The 11,408-nt window shown below is 59.4% G+C and overlaps 3 protein-coding genes across 6 annotated transcripts in view; 1 reads left to right on the forward strand and 2 right to left on the reverse strand.

Annotated features, from left to right (window-relative positions):
• PC (pyruvate carboxylase) overlaps window positions 1-8,028 on the forward strand; it is a 100,471-nt gene extending 92,443 nt beyond the window's left edge. For both annotated transcript variants that reach the window (XM_045297228.1, XM_004713572.2), the window contains 11 exons: window positions 4,428-4,572; window positions 4,805-4,894; window positions 4,969-5,190; window positions 5,281-5,437; window positions 5,542-5,782; window positions 5,862-6,111; window positions 6,299-6,543; window positions 6,640-6,819; window positions 6,895-7,143; window positions 7,237-7,377; window positions 7,454-8,028. In XM_045297228.1, coding sequence (XP_045153163.1) covers window positions 4,428-4,572; window positions 4,805-4,894; window positions 4,969-5,190; window positions 5,281-5,437; window positions 5,542-5,782; window positions 5,862-6,111; window positions 6,299-6,543; window positions 6,640-6,819; window positions 6,895-7,143; window positions 7,237-7,377; window positions 7,454-7,702 — 2,169 coding nt within the window. In that variant the 3' untranslated portion in view covers window positions 7,703-8,028. The remainder of the gene's footprint in view (window positions 1-4,427; window positions 4,573-4,804; window positions 4,895-4,968; window positions 5,191-5,280; window positions 5,438-5,541; window positions 5,783-5,861; window positions 6,112-6,298; window positions 6,544-6,639; window positions 6,820-6,894; window positions 7,144-7,236; window positions 7,378-7,453) is intronic.
• An 889-nt stretch (window positions 8,029-8,917) lies between these two features.
• Window positions 8,918-11,381, reverse strand: RCE1 (Ras converting CAAX endopeptidase 1). Of its 3 annotated transcripts, XM_045297307.1 has the most exons (8): window positions 11,295-11,381; window positions 11,101-11,203; window positions 10,941-11,024; window positions 10,670-10,748; window positions 10,163-10,330; window positions 9,984-10,055; window positions 9,768-9,857; window positions 8,918-9,556 (listed from the first exon to the last, which is right to left on the reverse strand). In XM_045297307.1, exons 3-8 carry the CDS (start codon window positions 10,998-11,000, stop codon window positions 9,321-9,323), a joined length of 705 nt encoding a protein of 234 aa, XP_045153242.1. In that variant the 5' UTR covers window positions 11,001-11,024; window positions 11,101-11,203; window positions 11,295-11,381; the 3' UTR covers window positions 8,918-9,320. The 3 variants fall into 3 exon arrangements, with proteins under 3 accessions (XP_045153242.1, XP_045153241.1, XP_045153240.1); XM_045297306.1 differs by lacking the exon at window positions 11,295-11,381 and having other exon boundaries at window positions 9,768-9,830; window positions 10,941-11,020; window positions 11,101-11,190; XM_045297305.1 differs by lacking the exon at window positions 11,295-11,381 and having other exon boundaries at window positions 10,941-11,020; window positions 11,101-11,190.
• The window catches only part of CUNH11orf80 (chromosome unknown C11orf80 homolog), an 82,850-nt gene continuing 82,488 nt past the window's right edge, over window positions 11,047-11,408 (reverse strand). The window contains exons 16-17 of the mRNA XM_045297156.1: window positions 11,295-11,348; window positions 11,047-11,203 (exon numbers count right to left, since the gene is read on the reverse strand). Of these exons, the coding sequence (XP_045153091.1) occupies window positions 11,047-11,203; window positions 11,295-11,348 (211 nt within the window). The remainder of the gene's footprint in view (window positions 11,204-11,294; window positions 11,349-11,408) is intronic.

The raw sequence follows: 11,408 nt of genomic DNA on the forward strand, positions 1-11,408 counted from the left end.
TCCTGCGCCGCCGCGCGAGCCGTCACTGCAGACACCCAGACAAAGCGCCAGCTCGCGGGCCCCTTCCCCATCCGAGGACCGGGAGCCTGTGTCACATGTCTCTGGGCCCCCTCCCTGCACGCCCACACACGCCCACGCGCCCCGCGGCGCAGGCAGGACCGGGCGCAAACCGCACTGGTGCCGGGACCCTTGCCTTCACAGCCACACACTGAAGGTCACAACTGGTCTGCATCACCGAGTCACGTGGAGGGTCCCCAACATGGGGCCGGGGCGACGCCCACAGTGGGGGTGGGGCATTCGGGTGGGGACCCCCCCCTACGGGGAGCGACCGCGCCACCACGGCCCCAGCTGGCCCACTTCCTGGCCCCAGTGGGCGGTGGTGGCGGCGGCTCTGGCTGGAAGCTGAACCTGCAGGTCTTTCCTGCCTTTCTGAAAGGGAGACCAGAGGGGCTGGGGACACTGAGCAGAGACCCAGGTCTGCGCGCTAACCCTGTTTGCGCCCCTGGTGGTCCCCCCAGCCAGAAGCCCCACCTCCTACTGCTACTCCATTCAGTGTAGCTCCTGCCTGTCACCTCTCTCCAGACCCAGCTGGGGAGAAGAGGGCCTGCAGGGAAACTTCTGCCTTGCCAGCAGGCACCAGCGCCAGAGCACAGCTGGAGAACACTGGCTTTGCACCCACGGCCAGGCCTGGCCCTCCTGCAGGGGTGTTTGTGAAATGGTGCACTGGAGCCTGCCCTGGCCAACCTTGGGCTGAGTGTTTAGGAGCAGGGTTCACCACTGTTCCTGCCCATGTGACCTGGGTTCTTCCAGTGAGTTCAGCCAGGTGATATCCCTATTTCTTTCTTTTTTTAAATTGTGCTAACTATACAGAGAACTGGTTTCACCTCCTTAGTGCGCAATCACCCTCACCATAATGTGCAGCCACCTCCACTGCCTTTGTCACCTCTCTACTTCGAGTGTCCGTCCCTCCCAGAAGCTCTGTGTCCATGATGCAGTGCTGCTCCACTGCCTGCAGCCCCTCCTCCATGCCTTCCAGGCCCTGGTCTCTAGGAACTTGCCTAGGCATTTCATGCAGGGTGCACCTGCAATCCCTCCCCTTGTGCTTGAGCTTTGGGGTTGCTTCTGGTCCGCATCACATGGTCCAGGCCCCTCCCCTTTAGGGCATCACTCTTCAGGGCCGAGTACTACTACATTGTGCAGGCTGGTTCTGGGCTGCTGATACTGATGCCATGAGCACTGGCATTCACCAGCTGTTTTGAGTCTGTTTTCAGTCCCTTGGGGCATACAACTAGAACTGCTGGTCCACGTGGGTCTCAGAAAGCCCTGGTGGCACAGGGGTGAAACACTCAGCCGATAAACTGACAGGTTGGGCTGGAAGGGGTGAACAGCAAGAGGACATGGCCAATCGCAGCCTTGGCACCCGAGTGGCCGCTGCCTCTGCCCTATAGGGTGGCCATGAGTTGGAATTGCCTGGATGGCAGTAGGATGGAAATTCTTTTCAAGGAACTGCCAAGCCGTTTTGCAGAGTAGCTGTGCCATTTTACAGTCTCCTCAGCGACATCACAGGGTTCGCTTTCCCACATCCTCGCTATCCATCCTAGTGAGCTTGAAGCTGTAGCTCCTGATGATTTTGATCTGCACTTCCCTGATGAGTCCTGATGTTGAGAACCTTTTCATGTGTTTCTTGGCCATTTGTAGACAGGTGGTCCCAGCTTATTAACACCTTGCCACAAGCCTGTCCTTATCCTTAGTAAGGCACACTGCATGCAGTGCTGCGGGGCATGGTTTGCTGATGTCACCATTCTCGTGCCAGTCCCCCAAAGACGGACTGATAACAAAACCAGTAATCATGAAATGCACTGGGGGGAAGGTAGGTATCGCACAGGCATCAGAACTCTTAGGATGGGGCTCTTGGCACAGACCATCTTCCCGAGGCAGGACTGCCTGTGTTTTCTTGAGTGAGATGTCTGTTGCATCCTTTGCCCAGCTCACAGTCCATCTTTCTGTTGTTGATTGTGGGAGTTTTCTGGGTCTCTAGGATCCTAACCCGACCAGACACGAGACTTGCAGGTACTTCCTCCCGCCCTGTGGGTTGTCCTTGCACCCTCTGTATAGTCTTTTGATGCCCATTTTAAATTTTAATGAAGGACCCAGTTATCTATTTTTTTCTTTTGTTGTGCTTTTATTGCTCAAGGTGGTGCAGACTTGTCCTGGCACTTTCTTCCAAGCGTCTGGTTTTAGCTCTTGCATTAGGGCTTTTGTTTGAGTCTACCCTCTGTATGTAGTTAAGATCAGGTCGAACCTCATTCTCCCCCACCCCCTCACGGAGAGCCACTTTCCTTCCAGTGGCCAGGACAGAGAAGACTGACCACTCTCCATTGAGTGTTCTTGGTCCCCTTGTCAGAAGCCAGTGGACCATCTAGATGAGGGTTTCTTTCTGGGCTGTCTTCTATCCCATCACACCTGAGTTGGTCTCTATGGCAGTACCACACCCTTTTGATTATTGTAGCTTTCGGGGGAAGGTTTGGGACCTGGAAGTCTGAGTGCTCCAACTTGGTTCTTTTTCCCGATGCCTTTGGCTGCTCAGGGTGCTTTGCAATCCCCTACAAATTATGATGGGTTTTTTCTTTTCTGAAAAATATGCCCTTGGGAGTTTGGTCAGGGTGGCCGTGACACTGAAGATGGCAAGATTTGTCATCTTGTCCCCATTTCTTTAGGAGGGCAGGAGACATGTGCGAGGGTTTTCTGTTCCTGTCACACCTGGCATGAGGCAATGCTGGCTGTGTCGCCCAGTGGACACTGGAACACTGGTGGAGGGCACTCTCTCCACTCAGGCCACCAGGTGATGGGAGCCTCAGAGTCACTGGTCACTGCCTTTAAAGCTGGCCTTTGGGTCTCTGCTGAAGATGCCATCTGAAATTGTGACTGGGTGAGATGACATCGCTCAAGTGAAAACCGCACTGTCAACACTGGTATGCACACTAGAGCCCCAGCCACATGGCCTTAGCCACAGGCCTCTGGGTCAAATTATGCCCTTGCCCCACCTTCCTGCTGCTCACCCAGGAAATGCATGGGACACACGGACTCAGCGTCCCTGTGCCTTCGCCTCCAGGCTGGTGAGGCACGCAGATGACCAAGCCCCCAACATATCTACCTGTCTAGTGTTCCCTACAGCACCAGCCACCATAGCCAACCGTGGGCACAGCCCTAACATCTTCCAATGGACTATTACTCAGTCCCCAGAGACCGGGAGTTTGGTCACGTCATGGCATTGGGTGAAATGTGAAAACTCGGTGTCCTTCACAGAATCCCATTTCTACAAATAGCTAACCACAGGCAGAGGCCAAGGTGTTTGTTGGGGACTGGAGGATGGAGCAGAGTCAGTGTACTGTGCACTGACGGCACAGGCAGCCCCCAGGTTATGGAAGTCCACATGGCCATCAACCAGTGGTTAGGATCCAAGCCCCAAAAGCTTATTGCTTTATTAGGCTTAAGAGGTGGCTGCAGTGGTTCATGCTGACACGGGCTCCCTCGTCACTGCTCTGTTACATTGTATCCAAAGGGCTTTCCTCAGTGCAGCCTATACCCTGGAAAGCCTACTAACCTATATGCCCAAATCAACATTTGGCCAGCTCTTCTGACATATATAAATTTGGTGTTGGAATGGAGCTGGTTGGGAACACCCCCTAAGCAGGGGGTCTGCCTGAAGTTACATTGCCATATTGTGCAACTGTATCACCCACTTGTCAAATTTGTTCATCACCCCACACAGGCCCTCACTGAAAATGACCAATGCTGTGTTAACATGTCCTTGCTACATACAGAGGAGGAACCTCAATGACTGCAACAGTGGGCTCAAACAACAGGAGTGCTGCCAATGATGTGGCTGTGCAGTGCTCCCTTGTGCACGGAGTCGCTGTGGGTCAGATTAGTTGATGGCACCGAATACCTGCACTGTAACTAACATCGATGACCACAGCTTGGCAGCAGTTCTCTGCAGGGGTCTGGGAGGGCCAGGCCCTGCTGCTTGAGCAGGAAGGCTTACGTGCCTAGACCTGCAGGAGGCTCTTGCTGGGCAAGGCAGCGTATTGGCATGGCTGGAGGAGGCTGCTGGCGATGGAGATGAAATTGTCTAGGGATGACCTGTGGGAGACTGCCTGCCCTAAGGCGGGCGGGGTGCAGGGTGGATGTAGGTGGACTTGGGCATCAGGATTCCAGAGCCACAGTCAGCGAGGACGGGGAAATCTTCCACTGGGTAGCAGAATGGCCAGAGCATGTGCACTGAGGCAGCCCCTGGGGTGATCCTAGTGAGGCCATTGCCTCTTCCCAGGATTGTGGCAGGGAAGGTGGTGTCCCTTGAGCACAGCAAGCTTCTGTGGGACCTTGGGAGCTGCCCCTCAGGCCCTCTGTCCACCCTTTTCCTACAGACCAACATCCCCTTCCTGCAAAATGTGCTCAACAACCAGCAGTTCCTGGCGGGCACCGTGGACACCCAATTCATCGACGAGAACCCAGAGCTGTTCCAGTTGCGGCCTGTGCAGAACCGTGCCCAGAAGTTGCTACACTACCTGGGTACATCCCCTACCCGGCCCACCCCTTATTCTTATACCACCCTCTCTCCTTGCCTGGTCCCCTCTTGTATCCTCCTGCCCTTCCTCATGAACCCCGCCCTGCTTTGCTCATGGTCGTAGTGAACTCCCTCTCCTGTGCCTACACCCAGTGGGTGGACAGGCAGCTGGAGGGTCAGAGAGCCCTGAGTGGCTTGCCTCCTTCCTGCCCTGACTTACTGCCCTTTCCCCCACAGGACACGTCATGGTGAACGGCCCCACGACCCCGATCCCTGTCAAGGCCAGTCCCAACCCCATTGACCCTGTGGTCCCCACGGTGCCCATAGGTAGGTGAGTGGCAGGGGATGGGTTGGAAGGAGGTTGTGGCCTGCCAGCTGAGTGCAAACGCCCTCTGCCCCAGGCCCGCCGCCTCCTGGCTTCCGAGACATCCTGCTGCGAGAGGGGCCTGAGGGCTTCGCCAGAGCTGTGCGGAACCACCAGGGGCTGCTGCTGATGGACACGACCTTCCGGGATGCCCACCAGTCCCTGCTGGCCACCCGAGTGCGCACCCATGACCTGAAAAAGATTGCACCCTATGCCGCCCACAACTTCAGCAGTCTCTTCAGCATGGAGAACTGGGGAGGTGAGCCCTGTGGGTCATGGCTGTTTGCATAGTTCCAGGCCCTGTGGGGTGGGCGGGACGTGCGTACCCTAACCTGGTTCTGCCCCTCAGGAGCCACGTTTGATGTGGCCATGCGCTTCCTGTACGAGTGCCCCTGGCGGCGACTACAGGAGCTCCGGGAGCTTGTCCCCAACATCCCCTTCCAGATGCTGCTGCGTGGGGCCAACGCTGTGGGCTACACCAACTACCCTGACAACGTAGTCTTCAAGTGAGCAGCCGGCCTGTGGTTGGGCCCCAGGGTCCCTGGGGAGGGCCCCTCCACCCCCCTGGGGTCCCTAAGGGCTTTGGGCTGACCAGCTGCCTGCCACACAGGTTCTGCGAGGTGGCGAAGGAGAACGGTATGGACGTCTTTCGAGTCTTTGACTCCCTCAACTACCTGCCCAATCTGCTGCTGGGCATGGAGGCGGCGGGCCGTGCCGGGGGTGTGGTGGAGGCCGCCATCTCTTACACGGGGGATGTGGCTGACCCCAGCCGCACCAAGTACTCGCTGCAGTACTACATGGACCTGGCGGAAGAGCTGGTGCGCGCCGGCACCCACATCCTGTGCATCAAGGTGCCCACCCTGGCCTGGGTGCCCCTCACCACCACTCCCTGCCCACAGTCTTGTCCACTTCATCCTCTCTCTCCCCCAGGACATGGCAGGGCTGCTGAAGCCTGCAGCCTGCTCCATGCTGGTGGGCTCCCTTCGAGACCGCTTCCCCGACCTCCCGCTGCACATCCACACTCACGACACGTCGGGAGCAGGCGTGGCGGCCATGCTGGCCTGTGCCCAGGCCGGGGCTGACGTGGTGGATGTGGCAGCTGACTCCATGTCTGGGATGACATCACAGCCCAGCATGGGGGCCCTGGTGGCCTGCACCCGTGGGACCCCCCTAGACACAGGTAGGACCAGTGGGAGCTGTGAAGGGTCCCTGGTGGTCTGCCGATCCCAGTGGCATCAGCTCCCTGGCCTAGCTGCCACCAAGGCCTCCTGTCCCCACGACTGATGGGTCCTGTACCAGTCCAGGGGTAGGGAAAGAGACCCCCAGAGCTTGGGGTCCTGGGCCCACTCTGACACCACCTCCCACAGGAGTCCCCCTGGAGCGAGTGTTTGAATACAGCGAATACTGGGAGGGGGCCAGGGGGCTGTACTCAGCCTTCGACTGCACGGCCACCATGAAGTCCGGCAACTCAGATGTGTACGAGAACGAGATCCCAGGGGGCCAGTACACCAACCTGCACTTCCAGGCCCACAGCATGGGGCTAGGTGCCAAGTTCAAGGAGGTGAAGAAGGCCTATGTGGAGGCCAACCAGATGCTGGGTGACCTCATCAAGGTGAGCCAGTCCCCATGGGCCCCCAGCCCTCCTGCAGCCCCCTGTCTCCCTCCCCCCACCTTAACTGGCACCTCACCTCCAGGCCCTCCTCCTCAGGTGACCCCCTCCTCCAAGATTGTGGGAGACCTGGCCCAGTTCATGGTGCAGAATGGGCTGAGTCGGGCTGAGGCTGAGGCCCAAGCTGAAGAGCTGTCCTTCCCACGCTCAGTAGTGGAGTTCCTGCAGGGCTACATCGGAGTCCCCCATGGTGGCTTCCCCGAGCCACTGCGCTCCAAGGTAGACAGGTCCTGCCGGGGGGATGGGGGGGGTGGGCGGCGGCAGGAATGGGCCTGACCTCTGCCTTCTTCCCAGGTGCTGAAGGACCTGCCGAGGGTGGAGGGGCGGCCCGGTGCCTCCCTGCCCCCACTTGACCTGCAGGCCCTGGAGAGGGAGCTGATCGAGCGGCATGGGGAGGAGGTGACCCCTGAGGACTTGCTCTCCGCAGCCATGTACCCTGACGTCTTTGCACATTTCAAGGACTTCACTGCCACCTTCGGCCCCCTGGACAGCCTCAACACCCGCCTCTTCCTGCAGGGACCCAAAATCGCAGAGGAGTTTGAGGTCAGTGCCAGCCACCACTGCCCAGCCTCCTTGGCCCCCAGCTCCAGGTGGTGGCCTATCCACTCCTACTGAGCAACGGCTGGCCTCCTGCAGGTGGAGCTGGAGCGGGGCAAGACACTGCACATCAAGGCATTGGCCATGAGTGACCTGAACCGCGCCGGCCAGCGGCAGGTCTTCTTTGAGCTCAATGGGCAGTTGCGTTCCATCCTAGTCAAGGACACACAGGCCATGAAGGTGAGGGAGCAGGGCCTTGGTGTGGTGGGTGGGGCCACAAGGGGCCTGCTCTCACATGCCCTCTGCCCTCCCACAGGAGATGCACTTCCACCCCAAGGCCCTGAAGGATGTGAAGGGCCAGGTTGGGGCACCCATGCCAGGCAAGGTCATTGACATCAAGGTGGCAGCAGGGGCCAAGGTGACCAAGGGCCAGCCTCTCTGTGTGCTCAGCGCTATGAAGATGGAGACTGTGGTGACTGCGCCCATGGAGGGCACGGTCCACAAGGTCCACGTGACCACGGACATGACGCTAGAGGGTGATGACCTCATCCTGGAGATGGAGTGACTGCCCAGTGCAACCTGGCCACTCCTCCCTCAGAAACTGCTGATGGGCGGGCTGGGTGACCAGTGTGAGGGTAGGCAGGCCCCGCCCTGGAGGCCCTGGCTTTCTGCCACGGGTGGCAGGGAGGGGCCTGGCCTCCAGCCACCCCAGCCCTTGCCTTTCCCATTGGAGGGTCACACTCATCTGTCATCTCTTGCCAAACAGGGGCCCTTCACCACAGATGACAGGTGGTGAAGTGGGCCTAGGGCCTGGGGAGAGGCTTGGGGCCCTTGGGGGGATCTTGGACCCCAGTGCCCAGGACCATGTTCAATAAAGCTGGCTTCATTCTACCCATCTGCGCCCTCTGGTTCCTCCCGCCACAGCTTGAGGGGCTTGGAGATGGTGATGACAGTGGTTAGTATTTCAGTCGCTATCACATGCCTAGTGCCACCACAGAGCCCTGGTGGCACACTGATTACATTACTGGGACAACTACAAGGTCAACAGTTCGAAACCACCAGTCAGTCCTCTGGAGAAAAATGATGCTATCTGCTCCCTTAAAGAGTTAAAATCTAGGAAACTCACATGGGTGATTCCTCCTGGCCCTACTAAGGTGCTATGCAAGTTGGAACCTACTGAGTCTGGGTGTTATGTGCTGCCCAAGCAAGATGAGGTACTTGTTACTGGGAGCTTAGAGGAGTGGGATGGGGGCTCCTCTAAGCACCAACACACCTCAGGGGTCGCCACCCACACCAGTTGTTATAGTCTGGGTGCACCTGAGGGTGGCCCCCTTCTTTTGAATTATGGAGAGGAGGAGTGGCCTAAATTCTCAAGACCACACTGTGATCCTGAGCCAGGCATGTGCCTCCTTAGTTTGGGGTCAGAGCCTCCGAGGTCAGTTCTTTGCGAGTCTTGTTCTTTTCAGGGCTCTGCCCAGCCTGTCAGGTTCCGCCATAGGCTGGACAAGTGGTGATCTGAGGCGGAGATACCCAGCAGAGCCCTGCCCAGGGTCCTCTCAGCCCCACCTGTGTCCTCCTGGGTGGGTAAGGGGAAGGCTCCGCTAGGCAGGGTCCACACCAGGGCAGCCCCAGGGTCCCTCGGTCCTCCAGTCCAGAGAGCTCTGCCTGCTGGCTGAGTGCCCAAGTGTGGCATTCAGAAGGTGGGGATAGGTGTGGACCCCCTCCTGATAACTGTCCGTAGCCTCACCCTGATGCTGGCTCCTGAAGCTCCCAGGCCGGGTTACCCAAGTTAAATCTCTTTAATATCCCAGTACAAAGTCCTGATGCAAAAAGAATGAGAAAACCCTGGGCAGGTGGTGGTGGGGGCCACAGGTTCTACCCCCAAGCAGCTTTTCTGAGGCCGCGGGAGCAGAGGGCCTCAGAGAAGGAGTCCAAGTGAGGGGGCATGGCTTTGGGACCTGCCCGTCCCCTCACCCCAGCTGTCTCTTGGCCCCTCTGGGCAGGGCTGAGCTTGAGGACATCTCCTTCTCTTGGTCCCTGGGAGTCAACTAGCTCTGGCTTTGATCCCCTACAAAAATTCCTGAGATCTCGGGGACCCCAGCCGCCCCAGTCCTGCGGGGCCTCTTGGCAGGGAGGGGCTGGGAGCCCGTTAGCGTCCGTGAATCGTTAAGCAGCAGCTCGGGTCAGGAGCACAGGGGGGCCTCTGAGTCCCCAGCCCGCTCCAGGAGCACACACAGGGGCAGGCTGCCGTAGAGCTTGGGGTCCGTGAGAGGCTGCAGCAAGAGCAGGAAGAGTCCTACACCCAGGGCGTAGCCAGCCAGCAGGGGTCGCCGCTGCGGGTGCTCCAGGGCAGCCCACACAGCAGGGAAGCCCATGTAATTGCAGAAGGAGTGGCAGAGGACGGGGCCGATCAGGTGTCCTGGGAGGAGACAGCAGCAGCTCATGGTGCAGCCCGCCCTCCTCTGGACTCTTCCAAGGCAAAAGCCCCCCACCCCCCACCCCTCACTCGTCTCTGGCTTCTGCCGCCTCCCAGGCTGAGTGCTCGGCTCAGCCTGTCTCAAGGACCACAGGCACAGAGACTCCCACCCACCCAATAGGTTCTGAGCTCTCAGGACCCGAGAGGGACCCACCTGTGCGGATGAAGAGGAAAGCTGTGTAGGCACCGAAGACGACGGTGTAGGAGAACTGGAACGCTGGAGACGGAGGCCAGGTGACCACACCTGCACATACACCCACCGCCCACAGCCTCCCTCAGCGCCCAAGCACCCAACAAAGTCCTGTAAGGCTCTCCATCTCCCTCCATCCGGGAAACCCACCCCCTGCTGCAGGCTGGCTCCCCGACTCACCCGCAGACAGGAAGATGCTCCCCACACTGCTCTGGCGGAAACGTAGCTGCTCGATGATGTGGTGGAAATGGGCTGCAAGGCAGGGGGTAGAGGCCAGAGTATGTCACACCCCCAGCCTCTTCCCATCCAGCCCAACCCTCCAGGGAGAGCCTGGACAGGAGTGGGCTGCACAGACTCACCAACTCCGAAGAATAGTGGGCAGGTGAGCACAGCCGGGCCCAGGCCGGTGCACGGGGCCAGCATGGGCAGCATGCAGGCTCGGAACACCAGCTCTTCTGTCAGTGGCGCTATCACTTGGTTCCGCAGCCAACGCATGTCTGAGAGGCAGCGGGCCCAGGAGCGGGGTGCTGGGGGGTCAGAACAAGCAACACGGGTCTACTTCTTCATGGAAATGAGCCTTCCCAGACTGCTTACGCCTTCCCCACCTCAGCTCGAGGGCCCTGTTGAGGTAGGCCATGCTGAAAACAGACTTGAAATGTCCGGTTGCCCAGAATAGCTCTGGTGTGGGGGTCAGGATTAGGAGGCGTCGGGGCAGAGCCTCTCAGAGGTCAGGAATGGCCACCCTGCTGTTTTACTGAGAAGGAAACCCTTACAGATGTGGTCTCCTGTCCAGGTCACACTGGAGGCCCTCTGACCCCTGGCTGCAGCCCCCTGGTGCTGGAAGGCTTGTTTGAGTAAGGACTCACCAAGGACAACCTTCAGCCCATCGGCCAGGTCACAGGGGCAATCCATAGAGAGCTGCATCAGTGGGCCCAAGAAAAGGATCTGCAGGCAGACAGGAGGCTCAGTCATCATCCCCCACCAGGGCCATGGGCAGGATGGGGGGTGGGGCGGCACTTATAGAGTTGTCCACACATGCATACCCCAGGGCTGGCACACATTTCCCAGCTGCACCAGCCCCCAAACCAAGCACAATCAGGATGAGGGGTTAAGGGTGCCGGGGCGCCGAGCACTCACCATGGTCAGCAGCAGGGGCAGCAGCGCTGCTGGGAAAATGCCCTCCAGTCTGAAGCCCATCAAGGTGAGCAGGGATGTGCCTGGCTGAGCCACAGGAAAGGGGGCATCAGTTTTGCTCCCTGTGTGCCGCCCTCCCCTGCCTCTGCCCCGCCCCCCGCACCTGGATGCCTGTGAGCTCCCTCCAGAGTAGCACGCAGAGGGGCGACAGGCTGGACACCACCAGGACACTAGTGAAGCGCCGCTTGATGACGGCGGGGTGGTCCCTGCAGAGGGGACAGTCAGTGTGGACCCGCCCAAGCTCCGCCCGCAGCCCCGCCTCGCGGGGACGCGCCCCGGCCGCGCGCGGCCCCGCACCTGGGCAGCTCGCTCTTCCAGACGTAGAGGCTGCCCACGTAGGAGCAGGCCAGGCTGAGGCACGAGAACACCGACACCCAGCAGCACAGCCCGGGGCCCGGCCCGCCCAGCGCC

Source organism: Echinops telfairi, unplaced genomic scaffold, assembly GCF_000313985.2.
Source record: "Echinops telfairi isolate 266 unplaced genomic scaffold, ASM31398v2 ScPeMD7_7417;HRSCAF=8455, whole genome shotgun sequence".
Classification (NCBI taxonomy): Eukaryota; Metazoa; Chordata; class Mammalia; order Afrosoricida; family Tenrecidae; genus Echinops; species Echinops telfairi.

Coding starts and splice junctions, on each gene's coding strand:
- RCE1 (XM_045297307.1), bottom strand. CDS start 11,000: ATGGGCTTCAGACTGGAGGGCATTTTCCCAGCAGCGCTGCTGCCCCTG. Junction 10,056..10,162: donor CCCACTATTCTTCGGAGTTG/GTGAGTCTGTGC, acceptor CCTGCCTTGCAG/CCCATTTCCACCACATCATC. Junction 9,557..9,767: donor TTTCCTCTTCATCCGCACAG/GTGGGTCCCTCT, acceptor GTCTCCTCCCAG/GACACCTGATCGGCCCCGTC.